We start from the raw sequence: 21,965 nt of genomic DNA on the forward strand, positions 1-21,965 counted from the left end.
GTTTGAACACTCTTTGACTTTGCCTTTCTTTGGGATTGGAATGGAAACTGACCTTTTCCAGTCCTGAGGCCACTGCTGAGCTTCCCAAATTTGCTGGCATATTGAGTGCAGCACTGTCAGAGCATCATCCTTTAGGATTTGTAATAACTCAGTAAGAGGGAGTAGTAGTCCTAAACTTGTGCTTAGAGTGTGAAGAAATTCCACACAGGTAGAAACACACGTATGTGTTAATAGCATGTGTATTGGACTCAAACACAAAATATCTTTTACAGTGTGCCTCAGGGTCACGGTAGTTCAAGAGTTTCCCTCCTTTTTCTAACCATTCTCACACCCTCAGCCATATTGATTTCAGTTTGGCCTCCAATCATTTTGGGGCCAGTCACCTTTTTTGGCCAGGGTGTGTGGCAGGTATTTTGGAATCCTGGGCCATCAGGCCTGTGTCGCAGCTGCCCCTCTTTTGCCCAAAAGCATCCCAGAAGGTGCCTACGGATGAGTGTGGCTGTGTCAACATGCCCTCATTTACACAAACAGGCTCTGGGCTGGATGGTCATAGTCTGCCCACCTCTGACCTGGAGAATTTTCTGTACCAGCCCCTGCAGTACATAAAACCAAGCTGCTCTCTGGCAAAAGGACAGTTTGTGAAGAAAAGTGAACAGATAAAATGCTTTAAAGAAAGAACTATTTTATGAACATTTGAATCCTATGAATTGAAAGAATGTAATACACAAACAGGCACATAGTGCGGAATTTGGCAGAAAATTTAAAATGGTAGTGTTTTTAAAAAGCTCCTCTGAGCCGTGTGTTTCTCTCCAATAAATTGGGGATCATATTAGCTCGTATTTCACAGGGCTCTGGTGACAGGTCCATGAGAGCATCTCCGTAAAGTGCTCAGCACCATGTGGGACAGGCGGAAGATCTCAGGACATATTACCATTTATCTATCATCAGCAGTCGCCGACTGGTTAATCTGGCCCAGGCAGAGGAGGTGTCCTGTGGGCAGGGCACTGGCCACCGTGAGACTCAGAGTGCCCAGAGGGCCCTGCATGGACCCAAGAGTCCCCAAGATCCACCGATGAGATGCTCCATGAGACTGTGCTCCTTCAGGCTCTCCCAGCAGCAAGCCCACAGCCTCACTTTCTGGGGCTACAGTGTGGGATCATTCTGATAATCTAAGAGACCTACAGGGTTTCCCTGGTGGCTCGTTGGTGAAGAATCTGCCTGCAGTGCAGGAGACGCAGGAGTCACGGGTTCCATCCCTGGATCAGGAAGATCCCTGGGGAAGGAAATGGCAACCCACTCCAGTATTCTTGCCTGGAAAATTCCATAGACAGAGGAGCCTGGCGGGCTACAGTCCATGGGGTCGCAAAGAGTTGGACACGGCTGAGCGCTCAGCACAGCACAAGCGGTCTAAGCCAGTCCTGACACAGATCCTTTAGTGACCACGGAAATGCTCTGTATCTGCGGCGTCCAGTGCGGTAGCCACTGGCCACGTGGGGCCGCTGAAATGTCCTGGATTCCTTTACATTGAAGGATCCACAGGAAGCTATTGTGCTGGAGGCAAGAAAACTAAACCTGGATCCCTCTCCAATGCAATTCTGTGGTCACTGAAATGTCTGCGTCATGGTTGGTTTCCTGGGTACTTTCCTTCTGTCAGGTGTGGTGCTGAGCACTGGACATGGACGAGCTCAAGTAACCCTCACCCGAGTCCTATGAAATAGGAACTAAAATGACACCCAATTTGTAGGAAAGTACCCAGGCTGATGAAAACTGTTTTTAAAGGTGGTTGTTTCAAATTTTGCACATATATCAAGAATATATTATTATTTTCATATTACACTTCACAGGATTAAAGTTTTCATACACTATGTTTTTTACAAAAAGCATATCTGTTCACATTTCTGCCAAAACTGCACTTTTTACTTAGAAAAGCACTACAGTCTTTAATGCAGATGTCCATGCAACATAAACAACATGAACCTTGCAATGACGGGTGCATGTGATCGCGTGGACCCCTTTTGCAAAAATTCCTTATAAACAGATCTCCTACCGACCTGTTTGCAGCAGTTCCTCACCACTCTCTGAGAGGCTGTCAACTGGGCTATAAATCCCCCAGATAAAATGGGAACTCACAGCACGCATGTTGTGCGTTTTCACCTCAGTGAACACCTTCTATGGATTTTGTGGTGGTGGTTGTTAACTGGCACTATTGTGGCTACACATACGTGCTACACACAATATTCCAAGTATTTCTGCAGCATCTGAAGAGGTAAATGAAGGGAGTGTTGGAAGGTCTAGGTGTCGAAAGAGGCTTTTTGACTCACAATTGTGTGACCGTCTGGGAATCTCCCCCCATGCACCTCTGTGAGGTGGATACCATGAAGGTTAAGGGCATAGACTCTGGAGGCAGCCTGCTCCAGAGGGTTTGAAAGTTGGCTTGACTCCTTCAGATCTGTGTGACCTGAAGCAAGTGACGTGGACTCTCTGTTCTCTTATCTCAGAAAGAGGGAGAATAATAGAATGCAACTAAGGGAATCAAAATGTGTAAAGACATCAGCTCAGTGCCTCCCACATGGACGGTGCTCTAAATATTCTAAATATCTGTGTAAAACGGGAGGAGATCCTAGTCAGTGGGAGAGAGATACAGAACTAAAGAATAACTTTATTCACTCCTGGATTCAGCACAGCCTGGTGGCTGGGGATAAATCATAACAGATCAACATAAACATGAAACATAACAGATCTCGTCAGTGGTGGAAACCGTAGCCATTCTCCTTTGCTATAAAAGGGCTTCCCTGATGGCTCAGTGGGTAAAGAATCTGCCTGCAATGCAGGAGACACAAGAGATGCACGTCCAATCCCTGGGTCGGGAAGATCCCCTGGAGAAGGGGATGGCAGCCCACTCTACTATTGTTGCCTGGAAAAACCCATGGACAGAGGAGCCTGGTGGGCTACAGTCCACGGGGTCGCGGAGTTGCACAGACACAAGGTAAGTACAGACACTTAGGTAAGTACAGACACAACTTTCCTCTAGTGATGGCAGCTATTAGGTGACACAGGATTGCCGAGCTAGGGACTACACTTCCCAGCATCCGTTACAACTGCATGTCGCCATGTGACCCGCTCTGGCCAACGAGAGGTGAGGAACAGTGATCTGGGCTTCTTGTAGGAGTCGCCCTTTGAAGGACTGAAGCATGTCTTCCCCTCTTCTCATCCCCCTACTTTCCCTGGAACCAGAAGCTGGACTGAGTGTAGGGGGTGAGCCCCCTCCAGACACGTGGCACAGAGCACCAAGGTCAAAGGACCCTGGCTGCCCAACTCCACAGAGCTGCACCGCCCCAGCCCTGGGAGTTTCACACACAGACCACAGCCTTGGGAGAGACAGCAAGTTGGGTTCATTGAAGCCACCATATTGGGGGTTTCACATGACAGTAGCCCAGCATGCATGATACGGGGGCATGCGGGTGGCCTGGAGTGGGAGGCCGGGGGGACCTCAGGTTTCAGGAGATGTAGAGGACGTTGAGACCGCACAGGGGACACTCCCAGGCCTGGATCTCCTGATACTTTGCACGAGGCTTCGAAGGGGAGGTGTACTTCGAGCCAGCTCTCGAACTTCCAGGAGAAGGTTGCGAGTCAAACTCGGAGTCGCTCGAATCCATGTAGAAGGTGAAGCAAAAACCCAGCTGGAAGGAAAGAAAGACCACAGAGAGGAGAGAGAAGAACTTTAGTGCCCAGGGGGAGAGGGCTCCCCCCCTTAGTTTGAGGAGCTGAGCATAGACTTCAGGGGCGACCCACCTGGGGTTGAATTCCTTCTTCGCCCAGTACAGCTGGGGATCCTGAGGCAGATAACCTGACCCTCCCTGGCCTCAGTTTGCATTTCTGTATAATGGACTATAAGTAACCGATCCCTCACAGAGGTGCATAAGGACTGAACAAAGTAATCCAAAAATGGATCATTAAATGTAACAAAGTTTGCTGCTTTGTGAGAGCTGGAAAGCCGTCAGCTGTGACAATGTTTGCTTTGCTGATTTTCTTAAAACCACCTGCTTTCCTAAGAAATTAAACACTTCTTCCCAACAGAAAGCTTCACCCACAGTGCTGGCAGTATTGAAGCTGTAGTAATTTCTGGGAGGACTACTATTTCCATCCCGCGGTTTTTGAGCATTTAGGACGCTTCAGCCTGAATGACATGTCAGGTCCCATTTAATCCTCACGAGGTGGCCTCTGATCTTATTTCTCCATCCTGCAGATGAGGAAATAGGGCTAGGGAGGCCCTGGTAAGCGTTCCCACTCTGACATTTGATCAGACGTATAGGTTGGGAGCATGCGGCACTCAGGATTAGAAGTGAGTACATAACCTTCTTGATTCTCCAGACAAGGATACGGGAGCGGGTTGCCATGCCCTCCTCCAGGCGATCCTCCCAACCCAGGGATCAAACCTGTGTCTCCTGTACTGGCAGATGGGTTCTTTACCACTGGCACCACCTGGGAAGCCCATTTTTCCAGGTAAGCGTGGCACAGATGTGAACTCATTTCATTGTCCTAGTAATCTACTGCCCTGTTTCACAAATGAGGAAACTGAGCCACAGAGGAGTTCAGGAACTGGTCCCAGGTCCCACAGCTGGTAGTGGCTGAAGCTGGGTTTGAACCCAGTGCTGAGACCCTGGAGTTGGGGCCCTTAGCCTCAGAGGGCTGGGATGCCAGCTGGGAGGCTTGGGGTGGGCAGGACAGCGTTCCCTCCACACGGTGCCCTCACCTCTGCAGAACCGTCCTTCTCCTGTTCCCAGGTTATCAGCCCTTCCCACTTGGGACATTTGGGGTCCAGATCCTTCTTGCGATGGGTAGGGCAGGGGTGTCCTGAGCATTGCAGAAATGCTAAGCAGCATTCCTGGCCACTGGATGCCATTAGCACGACCTCTTCAATTGTCACAAACAAAAATGTTTCCAGACATTGAAGGCGTCCCCTGAGGGGCAAACCGCCTCTGGAGGAGAATCACCACCTCATCCCTTCCTTGTGTTCTCCAGGTTTGGGGAAAGGGAGGGATCGCCTTCCCATTGCATTCCCATGGTCAGCTGACTTGGCCTGGGGCCATTAGGGTCCTGCATCACCTCAGTTCATGACTGGTTCTGTGGAGGACACAGGTGAGCAAGGGCCTGGAAGGCACAGTCAGAATTCTCTCTGCTTCTAGGTTATTTAGTGCATCTACAAGTGTCTCTCCAATGAGTCCCTATTAGAAAGGGGAAAGTCAGATATTATTCAGCAAAGAACGGGGACAAGCATCTTGGCCCAATGGCTCAAAATTCACATCACCAGTGATGGCGCACAGACCTCATGTGCATCAAAATGTGATGTTCTGAGAAGGACACGGCATCACTTAGGTGGTGCTCCAGAGATCAGAGCTTATCCTGAATTTCATTCATAGGGAGATGGCAAAAAATGCAACCAATAAACCACAATATGGGATGGGGGTGACTCTGGACTTCAAAATGCCTTCATAAAAGGCAAACAAGGCTTAGGAGACTGTCTAGCGTAAAGAAAACTACAGATACGTTACTAAGTACAACCCCTGCATACACAACTAGACCTAGTGTTGGAGGGAAAAGATGCCAAATGGACAGTATGGAGCATATTATTAATATCAAAACCGATACAGGGATAAGATGAACTGTGTGTCAGGGCTGAATGCAGGAAGGTGACCACAGCCCCACCCTTAAATAACAGAATATTGCATTTCTCAGGCGATACACACTTAGGTATATTATGTGTAGATATACTGCAATAAATATACATATATATTACATTTTGTTAAAGAAAATACATAAACAGAGAAAATGTTAGCGATTGGTGAATTTGGGTGATCTTTACACCGTCTGTGACTCTCACGTTCTTTTCCAATGTGATTTCTAAGGAGTCCTTCCCAGGAGTGCTATAGGCACTAATAGGAAAGACATTCTCGCAGGCATGTGACACAGGGCCTCCCCTCACCCCTCCTCACGGCTGCCCCTGGTTCTCACCAGGGTCCCTCCAGGCTCCCTTCTGGCCTTTTAAGAAGCCCAGAGACAGAGCAGATGCCTCGTTGGTCAAGGGTGAGTCACGTGCCCAGCCCAGGTACAATCACAGGGAACCTTGGCACCGCCGGCTCTGATTGGTCGGGGCGGACCTGGAGCAGGTCTGAGGATGGGATCAGATCCATCCAAAGAGCATGGAGACACGTGGTCTCCCCGGAAAAGTCAAAGTGGTTAGTAGGAAAAAGAAGAATGGTACCCAGGTAGACAAGGCCATGCTTGCCTCCACAGGAGGGACCGTTCCCGAATTCATTCCTTCATTTAATCAGCCCGTGTGTATACAGAGCCTGACACCGGTTACACCTGATCTAGACAGGGGATGTGTCACTGAACAACATGGGGGTTCCTGCTGGCATCCTCCCCCTGAACTACTCTCCTAAGGGAGACAGATTAGGAGCAAATAGATACACAGTGTAATCTCAAGTAGCAGTAATAGTGCTGAAGAAACTCAGCAAGGCAAGGCATCGGGGAGGCAGTGTCAAGGGCGGCTTCATGAAGGAGGTGACACAGGAGCAGAGGTTGGAATCAGCAAAGAGAAGGAGGCAGGAAAGAGGGCAGCACCCTCAAGGAAAACCATCCCCTCCACAGGAAGGGGTCCCATCTGGGACGGCGGAGGGGCACAGGGCACCCAGGCACCCAAGGGTCTCTGCTGGGCGGAGAGGCTGGCCGATAAGCCTGACCTCTCAGGCCCAGGGTTCTCTGGGCAAAGGAGAAAACAACTAGACCCACCATGCCACACGTCGGCGCCCGTTTGGCTGACACTCTTGCGTTCTTTCCTGTGGGCCCCCTTTGCTGACTGGTAGTGCTCTCAAAAGGCAGGGCTGAGCGAGGAAGAAAGAGGCATGAGGCTATCTCACCCGCTGAGGCTTGAGAAACTCGATAATAATAAGATGCTCATCATGAAACCAGTGAAGACGGCTAATACCTGTGGAGTACCTGTTATGTGTCAGGTGTGCTTTTAAGTGTTTTGCAGGCATTAGCTTGTTTGGCTGTTCATAATAACTCTCTGAGATGGGCACTGTATTCCTCCAACTTTAGCAATAAGGAAACAGAGAGCTTAGGACCCTTGTGGGAGTTTGCACAGCAGTGCCTGCAGAGATGCATGAAGTTGCATCCTGAAGGTCCCCAGGGAACAGACAGGGCTTGTCAGTGAGTGGAGAGGCTAGAGTTAGACAACAGGAGCTCTGGAGATAGTGACGCCCTGGGGCGCCCGTGCCCAGGAGGAAGGCACAGCTGATATGCAGGTGCCAGTGGGGCACGTCTCTCCAGAAAACACTCGGGTTTCCTCGAAGAAGACAGACATGTCGATTTGGAGTCAAAGTTCCTGCTATTTCAAAGCTGTGCACAAATCCATCTATTTCCTTACACACTCCTCCACTCCTGGCCTCTCTCTGGAGGAGCATCCAGGCCACCTGTGCAAACGTCCCCTCGGACACTGCCATCTCCCTTTCTAAACATATGGTCCTGGATCCACTCCCCTGTGTAATGTGACCCAAGTAGAGTCCTGTTTCTACTTGCATATATTGTCATCATCAAACACTGGGAATAACCCAAATGGCCACCTGCACGAACCTGGTTAAGCTTCCCTGATGGCTCAGTGGTAAAGAATCTGCCTGCCAGTGCAGGAGACACAGGAGACCTGGGTTCAATCCCTGGATCCAGGAAGATCCCTGGGAGAAGGAAATGGCAACCCACCCCAGTATTCTTGCCTGGAGGATTCCATGGACAGAGGACCTTGGCAGGGTTACAGTCTGAAGGGTAGCAAAGAGTCGGACATGACCGAAGCAACTGAGCACACACACATAGCACAGAGAGACTGTGGAATCCCAGGCAGCTGGAACACAAACCAGGCATCCTGAGGGGGAGAGCCCTCGAGATGGACAGGGGACACAGTGCTTAAGGTCAAAGACCCCCAGGCCAGATGGCCAGGGTTCCGATCCCACTGTGAGCTGATGATTCACACTTGTCACTCTTCAGATTTCCCATCTGAAAAGGCGGTAATTCCTGTCCCTCCCTCACTGTGAAGCATGGGTGACTGGATGTGTGGAAAGACTTGGGACTGTGACTGGAAGATTCTCAGTGTCAGATCAGAACTAAATGAAACAAGACCCAGTATGAATGAAAGTGGCATGTGTGGTATGCACCCGTATATCAGACATAAATACACAGTAACAGATACATACACATCCTTGTCTCCATGAGTGAGCATAGAACATTCTAGAAAACTGGACAAGGAGCTAGAAAGTAGCTATGTCTGGGGAAGGAACTACAAAGCTGAGCGACGGAGAGGCATGCCTGTTGTTTTGTGTGATGGTTATAGGCTCTGACAGATTTGATAAAATACGTGGGGAAAGCCACGGTGGATTCCGGCAATATCTGGCGTACCATCATCACGTCAGCTACCATGACTGGGTGTCCCCAGGCCCCCCCCCTCCTTAAGAGGAGCCAGTGGGAGATACTTGGGGTTGGGGCCAGTCTTCAGGGTCATCCCTTCCCCATCAGCCTTTCCCTGAGGCCTTCCCCACTCCTGCCTGCCCACAGTTTCCGCCCCACGTGTGTCTCACCTCGTCTCTGTGGAGGCCTGGTCTGCACCTCCTCCCTTTCCTGGCCCCTGCTGGTGTTCAGAGGCAGCATGGTGACTCCACTGCTGCTCCCTGTGAACAGGAGAGACAGCAGTCAGTGCCTGGGTGGCAGAGCCAGGGGGCCCGGGTGTGAACCCAGAGGTCGGGTGCACTCAGACAGCTCCATCCCCTCCGCATGTCTCCAGGTCCCCAACATCCAAGGAACCAAGGGGACGTGTTGACAATGCCTCCCTCCTGGTTCCGTCCAAAGCCCAGCATGTGATCTGGGGAGACCGGTTGTCATGGAGCCTGGCAAGGACAGGGGCAGGGCTCGTGGTACCTGGGACTTACCCCCTCTAAAACTAGAAAACCTGTGACATAAAGTGCTGGGGACAGGAAGCTGCAGCTTGGCTAAGTGGGAATCAAAAGGGCCTCAGGAGTCTGGCATACAGCAGGCACTCAGTAATTGCACTCCTGGGGCATTCCCAGGGCTGTCTTTCAGCTCCTTCCCAGGGCTACCAGGCAGTCTGACCGAGGGGTTCAGACAGGCCCTCCCCTCCCTGTCCTCGGGGCCATCCAGGTCCACATCAGGACTGTGGTCAATGGGAGGGGCTGAGCCCCAGACCCCTCAGCACAGCCCGGGGGAGGGGCCGGCCCTGCAGGGAGGCTTCTCTGCACAGGCTCAGTGTGGGGTCATCACCTCCGGCCAGCATTGCCCTGGGCAGGACTTGGGCCAGCGTGTCTGGGGGTGAGAACTGGGGGGATTCCAGCCTGCCAGTCACTAGCTGAGAGAGCTCAAGGTTTACCAACAGCACAAGAAAGCACAGCACACTGAGATTTGAGTTTCAGACACACAGATCGTTTTTTAGAATAACTATCTCCAAACACTGCATGGGTCGTGTCCTACATGACATAAAAATTCATTTTGTGTTTATTCTGCTAAACTGTGTTTCAGTATTGGCATGTCCCATGGACTACTTTCCATGTACTTGTACTAAAAGGTAATTCATTCTTCAACTGAAATTTCAATTTAAGTATTTACCATGTGTTTTACCTGGGATGCCCCAGTTTGGGGGTATTTAACCTCTTGTGCTGTCAGCTTTCCCATCCACAAAATGAGCAGAATGATGAAACGTGAGGATTACATAGAATTAAATGCATGTCAAGTGTTGAGAACACAGTCTGACCCAGACTCAGGCAGTCCCGTGTCGGATCCAACTCTATCGCTGTTGGTGGCGGGGGTGGGTCAGGAGGCCTCCCCTCCACCGTCTCCTACGCACCTTCCCTGGATCACTGTCTCTAACCCTGGGACCCTCCAGCCTGACCTCTGACCTCTGATCTCTCCCTCATCAGTCCAGGGCCTCGTTCTGGGCCAGGTTGTCTGGGGGAGAGAAACCCTGCGGGAGGGAAAAGGCCCCTGGGTCACCAAGCAGCTGAGGCACAGGGACAAGGTGCTGGTCAGTAGGGCATGTGGGCTTCAGAACTGGGGCAGCCCTCCAGGACCCTCAGAGCTGGGACAACCCCCCAGGAACGGGGAGACCCCCTCGGGTCCTCTCACGCACTCTGGCTCTCCATGACGTGCTCCAAGCATCTGGGGCACCAGGTGCACCCAGAAGTTTATTGGAAAGAACCGAGAGCCGCAGGCAGACACACTGCCCTGCAGCCCCAGAGGGGAAGACATAAGAGCTGTGTGCCCACCGTCCCCTCCGGCTGAGCCTGGCCCCCGAGCCCCGGGGCCTCCCCCGGAGGCCGCCCCTCTGACACAAGCTGCCCTGTGCCCACCGTCCCCGCCCACTGACCCCGGCCCACCCGGGCCTGGCCCCTCCCCCAGAGGCTGCCCCTCAGAGAGGCACCCTGACCCCCAAAACCAGACACGACCCCCCAAAGTCCCTGGAGGTCGCCAAGCCCATTTCCGACGGCTGTAGTTAGCAGCACATCATCACAGCCATCCTCCGAGGACCTCCATATGCCTCCAGAAGTTTCTCTGTCCCTATTTGTCCCAACAGGCTCCCCCCAGAGACAATTTCTCAGTCTTCTCTTTGGTCAGGGCTGTGCCTGGACCTGTGATTCCCACCTGACCTCTCCTGTGTCCTGCACAAAGTCCCACCTCCTCCCCCAAACTAACAAGTCCACAGGTCTGTCCCTTGCGCTCCCTAAAACCTGGGGACCAGGACCCAGCTCCCCCTCCGCTGTCCTGCAGGTGGTCACCGCCATCCCCTCTTGCAGATACCCCAGCCTCCTCTGACCACTGCAGTCGTGGCTCCTCCTGGTGACCCCAGAAACACTCAGACTTGGGAGGGGCCGGGAGGCTCAGAAGGTGAGATGGCCCTCAGGGAGGCCTGGTTCCTCAAGGGGCGCCACCGCCCGCCCCATTGGGTCTCAGTGGCCTCCAAGTCGCGCCCCTGCACCCCACTCCCCAGGAGGCCCCCGCACATCCTCCCCGGGTGCCCCTACCCCATGCTCCCCGCGGAGACCCCGCAGCACCATCCTGCCTGAACATGAAAGTTGGAGACCCTTCAGGACCGTGGCCAAGGAACTGATCTTGAGACTATCATTGCGACCTGGGTCTTCCACCCTGGGCGTAGGCGGGATGGGGCCCCAGTGCCTTTGCTTGACGCCCGGACAGGGCTGGCTCTGGGGATGCCCGCGGAGCCTGTGGACAAACGCAAGAGAATGAATGCGGCTGGGTTGCCCAGTCACACAAGGCCCCCGTCCCCGACCCAACCCCCAGATATTAAGTCAAGAGGTTAACAGGGTCTCTGACACCCGCATGGGCGTCAGAATGTTCACCGCAATTCCGTTATTCGTGGGGAGGGTCCCGGGCCTCTTCCTCCAGGAAGACCCCCAGCCTTCCAGCATCACTGTCCCTCCTATGAGCTGTCCCTACTGGACCTCAGCGCCTGGCCCCTCGCCCAGCGCCCCTCCCCCACTGTGGGGCCAGGCCTTCCTGGGAAAGGCACAGAGGCTCAAGCTTCAGAGACCCAGGGGTGGGGGTCCTGAAGGATTACACACACACAGTGACTCCCTCCCGCGAGCTGACCCCCTGCCGGGGACTCACAGGGGGACACTCTCAACAACTCCCAGCCACACCCCTGGCCCCAGAGTCCCACGTGTGCAAATAAAGACACACTTTGCACTTGTAGATCCTGAAACACACGCAAATGGGCAGTAACACATCGTGAGGTTGAGGAACGCTCAGGCACGCATGCGTGCATACACACACACACACACAGACGTGCAGATACACACAGCTTCAAAAACTGGGCACTTCCAGGCACACACACTCAGGACACACATATTTGCACAATTCAATCTGAAAGGACACTCTATGGGACACCCAGACCACCTCTGTCTGACACCCCAGGCTCAACCCCCAGTCTCACCTGGGGACCCATCCCCCAGAGGCTTCCCCTCTCAGACCACCCCCACCCCTGCCCGCAGGTTCACTAGCCTTTACACTCTCTCCAGATGGTGTTTTTAAACATCAGAATCACTGCTTTGGACTTACAGGCTTGGTAAACAGTGAAACCTACTAGGAAATCAAATCACACAGATAAGCAGAGAGAAACCCTGGCGTGTCTCTCTCAGACACCCTCGGAGACACCCAGCCGTGCACACGGACACACACATACCCACACCCACACCGCAGTCACAGACATTCCTGGAAAATCAGAGTCACCCCTTCAGCTCGCGGGCCTTTTGGAAACGCTAAGACCCGCTCACAGATCCACACACACAAACGTTTAGGTTTAGGTTCCTGGAGCTTGAAAGAGCAGACAATCCGGGCAGATACACACACAGACACACGCATGTACGGACTTGCAGAAACACCTATTTTCAAACAGACACTTTGGACACGGGGACATAAAGACACAGACGCCTTGGCAGACACGTTTGCAAAGCCGGAATCGGCCTCCAGACACAGGATCGCCTAGGGCTGGACCCGGGGGCCGACGCCCGGTCTCCCCCAGAGGTCGCCCCCCTCAGATGCGCGTCCCCGGCGCGCTCCAGGCACCCGCCGGCCGCAGGCGCGGGCGCGGAGACACACGAGGCTCCATAACGCTCCGGCAAGCACGCTTCTGGCCAGCTTGCTCTGGTGCCCCCGAAAGGCTCCGGAGGGGTTGCACGCCCCTCCGCACTCCCCCAGGCCCCCGTCTAGGCTCCCCCGAGTCAGCCTCCTGAGCTGCCTCCGGCCGTTCCGGAAGGAGGCCCCGGCCCTGCCGCCTCCCCAGAGCGCCTCGTCCCCCAAGGGAGCCGCGCGGCCCGCAGACCCGCGCTCCTACCTCCTGGCGTCTTCGGGCCGGGCGCCTGCTCCTCTTGCACCTGCCCAGGGAGGAGGCCCAGCCAGGCCTTCACCCACAAGGCCCAGTCCTCCCTGCCCTCCAGCCTCCTCGGAGCCCTCGGACCACGAATCGCCCGCCTCGCGCCTCAGAAGGGTCTGAGGACTGCGGCCGCCCTCGGGGAGCCGCGGGCTCCTCGGGGGGCTCCTCGGCGCGCGCGCCCGCGCCCCGCCGCCGGAACGCACCCGCACCTCCTGGCGGGCCGCCTCCGCCCTCCCCGCGGCGACCCCGCAGCGCCACCCCGCGGCCCGCCGCCCGCCGCCCTTCGCTCGCCGCCCCGCACTGCACACTCGCCCGGATGGCGCAGACCCTTCGGAGCCCCGGCAGCGACTCGGCTCTGGGCTGCCCAGAGGCACAGAGTCGGGGCGGGCCGGCCCCGGGCCGCTTCCTGGCGTCCCGCGGGGGCGGTGAGGCCGGTGGGTTCCCGGAAAACCCTCTTGGGGACACCCTGGACAAAAGCACGGAAGGAGCGGCTCCAGACCAACGACCCCGCCCGGGCCCACAGGGACTCAGATTGGGTGGGTACAACAGTGCCCAAAACAGACAGCAAGTGCTAGTGCTGGCTGTGGTTTTATTACCAGGGTTGGAGGGTTGGAAATGTTGCTCTCATACCTGCTCTGTGAGCCCAGCGTCCCTGGAATATTGTCTCCCTGGCGGGGGATCCACCTGGGCCCCCCGCCCCCAGCGCCCCTTCCCCTCCCCGACCTCGACCCAGCCTGGGCCCAGGTCTTCCAGGAGGCAGGTGGGGTTGACAGGGAAGAACCAAGAACCGTGTTATACTGCCGAGCCGCGGAGACCCAAGGGTCTGGATGCCTGGGGGTCGGGGGGGTGGCACTGATGTCTGGGACCTGGGGGCCTGCCCTGTGCCTACTTCAGATACACAGTGACCCCCAAGGCACACCCACACACTCACTGCTGCTCACAGTGGCCTACTCTCAAACCCCCAAGATGTATTTCTCCTCCATGGACCAGAATCTCCTCCCCTCTTTTTTGATATGCAGATAATTAGAATGAGGAAGTTATCTTGGGTATTGACCATGAAGTAGGCACCAACCCAGTGTCTTTACACATGTCGATCCCCTTAATGCTCACGACCACGTGGCCAATTCTGTTATTCTGTCTCTTTCTGAGATAAGAAAACAGAGGCACAGAGTTCCTGTCGCTTGCTTCAGGTCACACAGATCATAAGGAGCCAAGCCAGGATTCAAATCCAAGGAGGCTGACTCTAGAGACTGTGCCAACAGGACTTAGCAGTTAAACAACAACAACAAGCCTCTGTATCAGACTCCTTTGGTGGCAAGCAACAGACACCCTGATTCAGGGCCTTTGCACTGGCTGTTTCCTCCCCCTGCAGCGCCCTTCCCCCAGGGTTTTTCTGTTGTTGATTCAATCAGCATCTTTTCCAGTTCTTCCTTGCATGCAGGTATTGTTGACTTCACCGCTTATGAGATATTTATGACAGTTCTTTGGTGCTGGCTGACTTTAAGATTATCACCAGTTTCCAGGCCTCTGTTACTTAGGAAAGCACCCACTCATTTCTGAGAAGTCAAATGATCACCCATGAGCTTCAGCACTTCAACACTTTAGAAGATTATAGAGCGAGTTTTCTCTTTAAGATAATACATGCATTTCACAAGAATCCCAAGTGGTAACAAGGTGTATTCATTAAAACAAACAAACAAAAAGCCTCTCTCTCTCTACCTTCTACTTTTGAAGTTTTAATTTTGTGGATATTTATAATCTATTCATCTTGAGAAATTTCTTTCAAAAGTTTTGCCTTCAAAAACCAGATTCCAGGGGTACAAGCACATATCCTTCCGACTGATTAAAGGAAAAGCAGGAGAGTCGGTGAGGCGGTGAAACCCCTGGAACTCTTGTGCATTGTTATGGAAGTGTGAATTGGTGCTGCTCTTTAGAAGAGAAAACTGGTGGTTGGCATAACTGCACATATGCACGTCCAACCCCAACAACGCCATTCTTGGGTATATTCCCAGTAGAAATGCGTATTAAGCTAACAGAAGGTGTGTACGAAGATGTTTCACGACACCTCTCACACTGTTGGTGGGAATATAAACTGGTGCCGTCACTCTAGAGAACAGTGTGGAGGTTCCTTACAAACTAAAAATAAAGCTATCGTATGAGCCAGCAATCCCACTCCCAGGCATGTACCTGAAGAAAACTCTACTAGGAAAAGACCCATGCATCCCTATGTTCAGAGCAGCACTGTTTACAACAGCCAAGACATGGAAGAAACCTCAGGGTCCATCAGCAGACGAACGGATGAAGAAGATGTGGTACATATACACAACGGAGTATCACTAAGCCATCAAAAAGAATGAAATTATGCCATTTGCAGCAACATGGATAGACCTCGAGATTATCATACCGAGAGAAGTCAGGCAGAGAAACACAAATACCTTATAATATAACATATAGATGGAATCTCATAAAAATGAACTTAGAAGAAACCGAAACAGACTTGCAGACATAGAAAACACACTTATACTTACTGAAAGGGAAAGGGGTTGGGGAAGGGATCAATTAGGCCTTTGGGATTAGCAGATACAAACTGCTATATACAAAAATACATAAGGTCCTGCTGCATAGTCCAGGGAGCTCTATCTGATATCCTGTAATGAAAACCAATCTGAACATTCGTATTTCTATCCGAATCACTTTGCTGTGCACCAGAAACTAATACAACATTGTCGTAAATCCACTATACTTCTATAAAACAAAACCAAAAATTAACTCATGTATATACACGTGCTGTCGCTTCGGTATCACTAAGCCATCAAAAAGAATGAAATTATGCCATTTGCAGCAACATGGATAGACCTAGAGATTATCATACCGAGTGAAGACAGGCAGAGAAAGACAAATACCTTATGATATAACTTATAGATGGAAATTCATACAAATGGATTTAGGAAACAGAAACAGACTCGCAGACATAGGAAACACACTTATACTTACTGAAAGGGAAAGGGATTGGGGAAGGGATAAATTAGGCCTTTGGGATTAGCAGATACAAACTGCTATATACAAAAATACATAAGGTCCTGCTGCATAGCCCAGGGAGCTCTATCTAGTATCCTGTAATGAAAACCAATCTGAAAAATCCTACATACTTTTATCTGAATCACTTTGCTCTGCCCCAAAAACTAATACAACACCGTAAATCCACTATACTTCTATAAAACAAAAACAGAAATGAACTCATTATATATATATATATATATATATATATATATATATATATGTGCTGTTGCTTCAGCAGTGTCTGCTCTTTGTGACCCTATGGACTGCAGCTTGCCGGTATATATAGGCTTCCCTCATGTCTCAGACAACAAAGAATCTGCCTGCAAATCTATAGGTTAACTCATGTATATATCCGTTCAGTTGAGTCTAGTCACTCAGGCATGTCCAGCTCTTCGCAACCCCACAGAGTGTAGCACGCCAGGCCTCCCAGTCCACCACCAACTCCCAGGGTTGACTCAAAGTCACATCCATCCAGTTGATGATGCCATCCAACCATCTCATCCTCTGTCATCCCATTCTCCTCACACTTTCAATCTTTCCCAGCATCAGGGTCTTTTCAAATGAGTCAGTTATTCACATCATGTGGCCAAAGTATTGGAGTTTCAGCTTCAGCATCAGTGTTTCCAATGAATCATATATACACACACACATATATATATATATATATATATATATATGTAAACCTTACATATATACCTGCACATGTATAAAGAATGTTCCTAACAGGTCCATTCGTAATAGTCCCAAAGTGCCAGCTACCCAAATGCCCACAGAATTTCTCAGCTTTTGTGCTGGGAATCCATTTGTTTAAGGTCTGATGAGAGTCCATCCTTAAGGATAAGGACCAGCCTCAACACACAGGCCAGGCGGGGTGTGTTTCGGCAAGTGTGTGCCCAATCCAAAAGAGTGTCATTTGCCACCATCTTGGGGGTTTTGTGAGTAGGCCATTGTGAGCAGCAGTGTGTGGGTGTTTGGGAGAGGGGTGACCGCGTGCCTGGGGGTCACTGTGCATTTGGTGATTCTGCAGTGTGGGACCCCAGCCCCCGGCCCTTCCTATCCCCACCCCCAGGCATCCAGGCCCTTGTGTCTCCGAAGCTTGGCAGTATAACATGGTTTTCCCCTGTCAACCCCACTTCTGGCCTCCTGGAAGACCTGGGCCCGGGCAGGGACAAGGTAGGGGAGGGGAGGGATGAGGGTGGGGTCCCAGGGGGAACCCCCCGCCAGGGAGACAGTGATGCCAGGACGTTAGGCTCACAGAGTGGGTGTGAGGCCAGAATTTCCAGTCCTCCAACCCTGATAACAACAAACTTGTTTCAGGCAGTTTTAACCGCTCGATCTGAGAAACCGTGTGGAGTGGGGGTGTTCGGGGGTTGTGAGCCGCTCCTTCCCCGCTTTTGTCCTTGTGGTCCCCAGGCACCTTTTAGGAAAATGGTCCCTTTTCCTAAAAGGTGCCCTTTTCCTAAATAATTGAAGCAGATGTACAATGAGTATCAGTTCAGTTCAGTTCAGTCGCGCAGTCGTGTCCGACTCTTTGCGACCCCATGAATTGCAGCACGCCAGGCCTCCCTGTCCATCACCAGCTCCCAGAGTCCACCCAAACCCATGTCCATCGAGTCGGTGCAATGCATATAAGGGAGGCCAAAAAGATGCTATTTTAGTGAGTTCGAGTTTGCTCAAACTTATGTCCACTGAGTCGGTGATGCCATCCAACCGTCTCATCCTCTGCTGTCCCCTTCTCTTCCCGCCCTCAATCTTTCCCAGCATCAGGGTCTTTTCCAGTGAGTCAGTTCTTCCCATCAGGTGTCCAAAGTATTGGAGCATCAGCTTCAGCATCAGTCCTTCCAATGAATATTCAGGGTTGATTTCCTTTAGCATAGACTGGTTTTGTCTCCTTGTGTTCAGGGGTCTCTCAGGAGTCGTCTTCAGCACCATGTATGAGACCTCGGCAAACTGTTTAACCTCTGTGCCTCAGTTTTTCTATCTGTGAAAGAGGGAATGATAAAATGGGTCCTGCCTCCTGGGGTGGAGATATAAGTTTGATCGCTGGGTCAGGAAGAATCCTGGAGGAGGAAATGGCAACCCACTCCAGTATTCTCGCCTGGAGAATCCCCTGGACAGGGGAGCCTGGTGGCTACAGCCCTCGAGGTCTCAAAAAGTCAGAGGCCTCTCAGCATGCCCACACACACACACAAAAAGGAAACCGAAATCAGCCATCCTCTGTAACATAGGCAGGACTGAATTAAAGATTAGTATGGCTAGGCTCCTAAAAAACAAACAAAAAGAAACAGACAGACAAAACCACACATGCGTGATTTGTCGTCCCTGGAAGTCTGAAAATCTAATATCTGCAGAGTCTGGGCAAAGACACCCAGCGAATTATTAGTGAATTAGTGAATCCAGCCAATTGATAGAACAGGGAGTGATGGGGGCCCTGGAGAAACGGAATCTGTTGCAATGAGGCGGCCGCTCAAAGCTCCTGCCAACTGGTGGTGGTGGACCAAGCCCTGCCAGATTCTCTGATACTTTTCAAGAGAACCCAAATTCCAGGTTGTTATTTAAACTTCTTGACTTGGCAGTTAACTCAACTATCAAGGGCTTCTCAGGTGGTGGTAAAGAACCTGCCAAGGGCTTCTCAGGTGGTGGTAAAGAACCTGCCCGCCAATGCGGGAAGACAAAAGAGACTCGGGTCCATTCCCTGGGTTGGGAAGATCCTAACCAACCAGAGGGAATAAGAAAAGGAAATGGCACTGTGCATGTCAAATACCCACCTCCAAGGCTCAATCCTAGCCCAGCCACGAACCAGCTGTGTGATGTTAGGCAAGTTGCTTAACCTCTCTGTGCTTTGGTTTCTTTATCTGCAACATGTAGGAATAACAATGTCCCCTCACCCACCATAGAATTGTCATCCTGCTGCTGCTGCTAAGGCGCTCAGTCGTGTCCAACTCATGGACCTCAGCTTACCAGGATCCCCCGTCCCTGGGATTCTCCATGCAAGAACACTGGAGTGGGTTGCCGTTCACTTCTCCAATGCATGAAATTGAAAAGTGAAAGTGAAGTCACTCAGTCCTGCCCGACTCTTAGAGAGCCTGTGGACTGCAGCCCGCCAGGCTCCTCCGTCCATGAGATTTTCCAGGCAAGAGTACTGGAGTGGGGTGCCATCGCCTTCTCTGAGAATCATGAGGATTAAGTAAAGTTAGTACAGGTGTAACTGTGAGAATTGTGCCTGGTATGTAAAACCCTGTGTCTCTACTGCTTTCTCCAAATGGATGAGTCTGTGTTTCTCAGAACTGTGTGGGACGGTCTCTTCATGGATATAAATAACAATGCTGCAAACATCATGATTGGGGACTTCCCTGGGGGTCCAGTCATGAAGAATCCGCCTGCCATTGCCAGGGGCCCAGGTTCGATCCCTGGTCTGGGAAGATTCCACATGCTGCAGGGCAGCTGAGCCCGTGCGCCAGCCGCGACTGCTGAGCCCGTGTGCTCTAACTACTGAAGCCTGTGGACTCTGGAGCCTGTGCTATGCAACAGAGAAGCTGCCGCCATGAGAACGCCACACATCGCAACCCCAGGATAGTCCCCGTTCGCTGCAGCTCGAGAAGGCCCTTGTGCAGTAACGAAGACCCCGTGCAGCCAAAAGCAAACACATAACTTAAAAAGCATCACAATCTGAAGCAGTGGAGAGGAGCAGACACCCTGGGTTTGAGCCATCGGCCAACGCAACACGTCAGCTCGGCCGCTGACTGGCATGGAAGCATCGCTTTGGGGGTAGGATGAGATTTTAGCAACTGCCTCTCCATGAGCACTGCCCGCAGTATTTCCATCCTGCCGTCTCACAGCTCTGGCTGACATGACTCCACTCATGGGGATCTCACGTAGAACAGTGCTTATTCAGACAAGGATGGCCATGCTCCCCTAAAAGGGATCTGTGGCACCATCTGGGGACACTTTTGGGTAGAGACAGGGGATATTGGTCAACCTCCTGCAGTGCACAGGACCACCCCCCAGCAAAGACGGATCCAGCTCCCATGCAACAGAAGCACCAAGCTGGCCGCTTTGACCCCTCAGTCTTGAATCCCTGATACTGCATCAGCAGAGTGACAACGAGGATTTAAATATCCTTTCCTAAGAATTCCCCTTCCCATGTGGGGGGTGCAGGTTCAAGGCCTGGTCAGGGAGATAAAATCCCACATGCCTTGTGACCAAAAAAAACCCATAAAACAGAACCAATAGTGTAAAAAAAAAAAAAAAAAAAACAAAAACAAAAACGTCAATAAAAATGGTCCACATTTAGAAAATCTTTCAAAAAATAAATAAACATTGCTTTTTGAGAGCCAGATACCAGCCTGAGTGAGTGCTTTTCCATATGAGACACTTAATTCTCCCAACCACCCCAGGAGGCAGGACCCATTTTTTCATTCCCCCTTTTCACAGATAGAGAAATGAGGCACAGAGGTTAAACAATTTGCCGAGGTCTCATACATGGTGCTGAAGACGACTCCTGAGAGTCCCCTGAACAGCAAGGAGACCAAACCAGTCCCTCCTAAAGGAAATCAATCCTGAATATTCATTGGAAGGACTGACGCTGAAGCTGACGCTCCAATACTTTGGTCACGTGATGCGAAGTACTGACTCACTGGAAAAAGACCCTGATGCTGGGGAAGATTGAGGGTAGGAGGAGAAGCGGAAAACAGAGGATGAGATGGTTGCATGGCATCACTGACTCAATGGACATGAGTCTGAGCAAACTCGAACTAACTAAAATAGCATCTTTTTGGTCTCCCTTATATGCATTGTACATCTGCTTCAATTATTCAGGAAAAGGGCACCTTGACCAGAAATAATGTCCATGTTAAAAATAAAGATTAAGGACCCTCCTTCTGGGTAACCAGTGTTTGTTCTTCTTTGATAGGAAGACTCCCTTCCCAGGTGCCAGGTCCACACTGACTCGATATGTATGTGCTGGTCTCTCTTTTAACACTGAAGAAATATAACCCCCCTGACTCATTTAATGTTTTTGTTCTGTTGTTTTGCAGTGGCTGAGTTATGTCTGACTCACTGTGACATCATGGACCGCAGCACACTAGGATTCCCTGTCCGCCATCTTCCCGAGTTTGCCTAAACTCACGTCCATCGAGTTGGTGATGCCATCCAACCATCTCATCCTCTGTCGCCCCCTTCTCCTCCCGCCTTCCATCTTTCCCAGCATCAGGGTCTTTTCCAGAGAGTCGGTTGTTCACATCAGGTGGCCAAAGTATTGGAGATTCTGCTTCAGTCCTTCCAATGAATACTGAGGGTTGATTTCCTTTAGGATTGACTAGTTTGATCTTCTTGCGATCCAAGGGACTCTCACGAGTCTTCTCCAGCAACACAGTTCAAAAGTTATCAATTCCTCAGCACTCAACCTTCTGGCAGCCTTTGTTCTGACAATACATAAAACTGTGCTGAAAACTTGGAGCAGCTTGTCAGAATAATCTGGGAAGTTGACTTTCACGTTGGCCATGTTTGCCTTATAGAAATCAACACTTTTTTCTATCGTAAGTAAACACAACTCTTCTCTCTTCTTATTATAGACTACTATTATTTTCATTGGTGCTGCTTGGCATACACAGCAGGATATCCGAAAAGCTTACCTGAGTTCACCTGGAGTCTACTTTGGACCAGTGCTCGGTACCAAGCTCGGGGCCCTTGAGCCCCTTCGGCATCACAGCGCCCTCAGGTGACTCTGTGAGTTTTCCCTTGTATCTGTCGCTCAGTTGTTAAGTCGTGTCCGGCTCTTTGCGACCCCATGGACTGCAGCACGCCAGGCTTCCCTGTCCTTCACTATCTCCCAGAGTTTGCTCAATCTCATGTCTGTTCAGTCGATGATGACATTCAACCCCCTCCTGTGCAGTCACCTCCTTCTCCTCCTGCAACATCTGGATCTCCTTATATTAAGTGATGGTCCACTGAAGAGAGA

General features: G+C 51.5%; 1 protein-coding gene across 1 annotated transcript; it reads right to left on the reverse strand.

Moving 5' to 3' along the window:
• Positions 1 to 2,639: 2,639 nt before the first annotated feature.
• Positions 2,640 to 21,711, reverse strand: LOC145537691 (uncharacterized). Its single transcript, XM_081568541.1, has 5 exons — positions 21,681 to 21,711; positions 12,908 to 13,352; positions 11,117 to 11,277; positions 8,628 to 8,717; positions 2,640 to 3,680 (listed from the first exon to the last, which is right to left on the reverse strand). The coding sequence occupies exons 1-5, from the start codon at positions 21,709 to 21,711 to the stop codon at positions 3,631 to 3,633; spliced, it is 777 nt and encodes a 258-aa protein (XP_081424667.1). The 3' UTR covers positions 2,640 to 3,630.
• Between the last annotated feature and the right edge of the window lie 254 nt (positions 21,712 to 21,965).

Source organism: Giraffa tippelskirchi, chromosome Y (assembly GCF_054371585.1).
Source record: "Giraffa tippelskirchi isolate mGirTip1 chromosome Y, T2T-mGirTip1v1.2.pri, whole genome shotgun sequence".
Classification (NCBI taxonomy): Eukaryota; Metazoa; Chordata; class Mammalia; order Artiodactyla; family Giraffidae; genus Giraffa; species Giraffa tippelskirchi.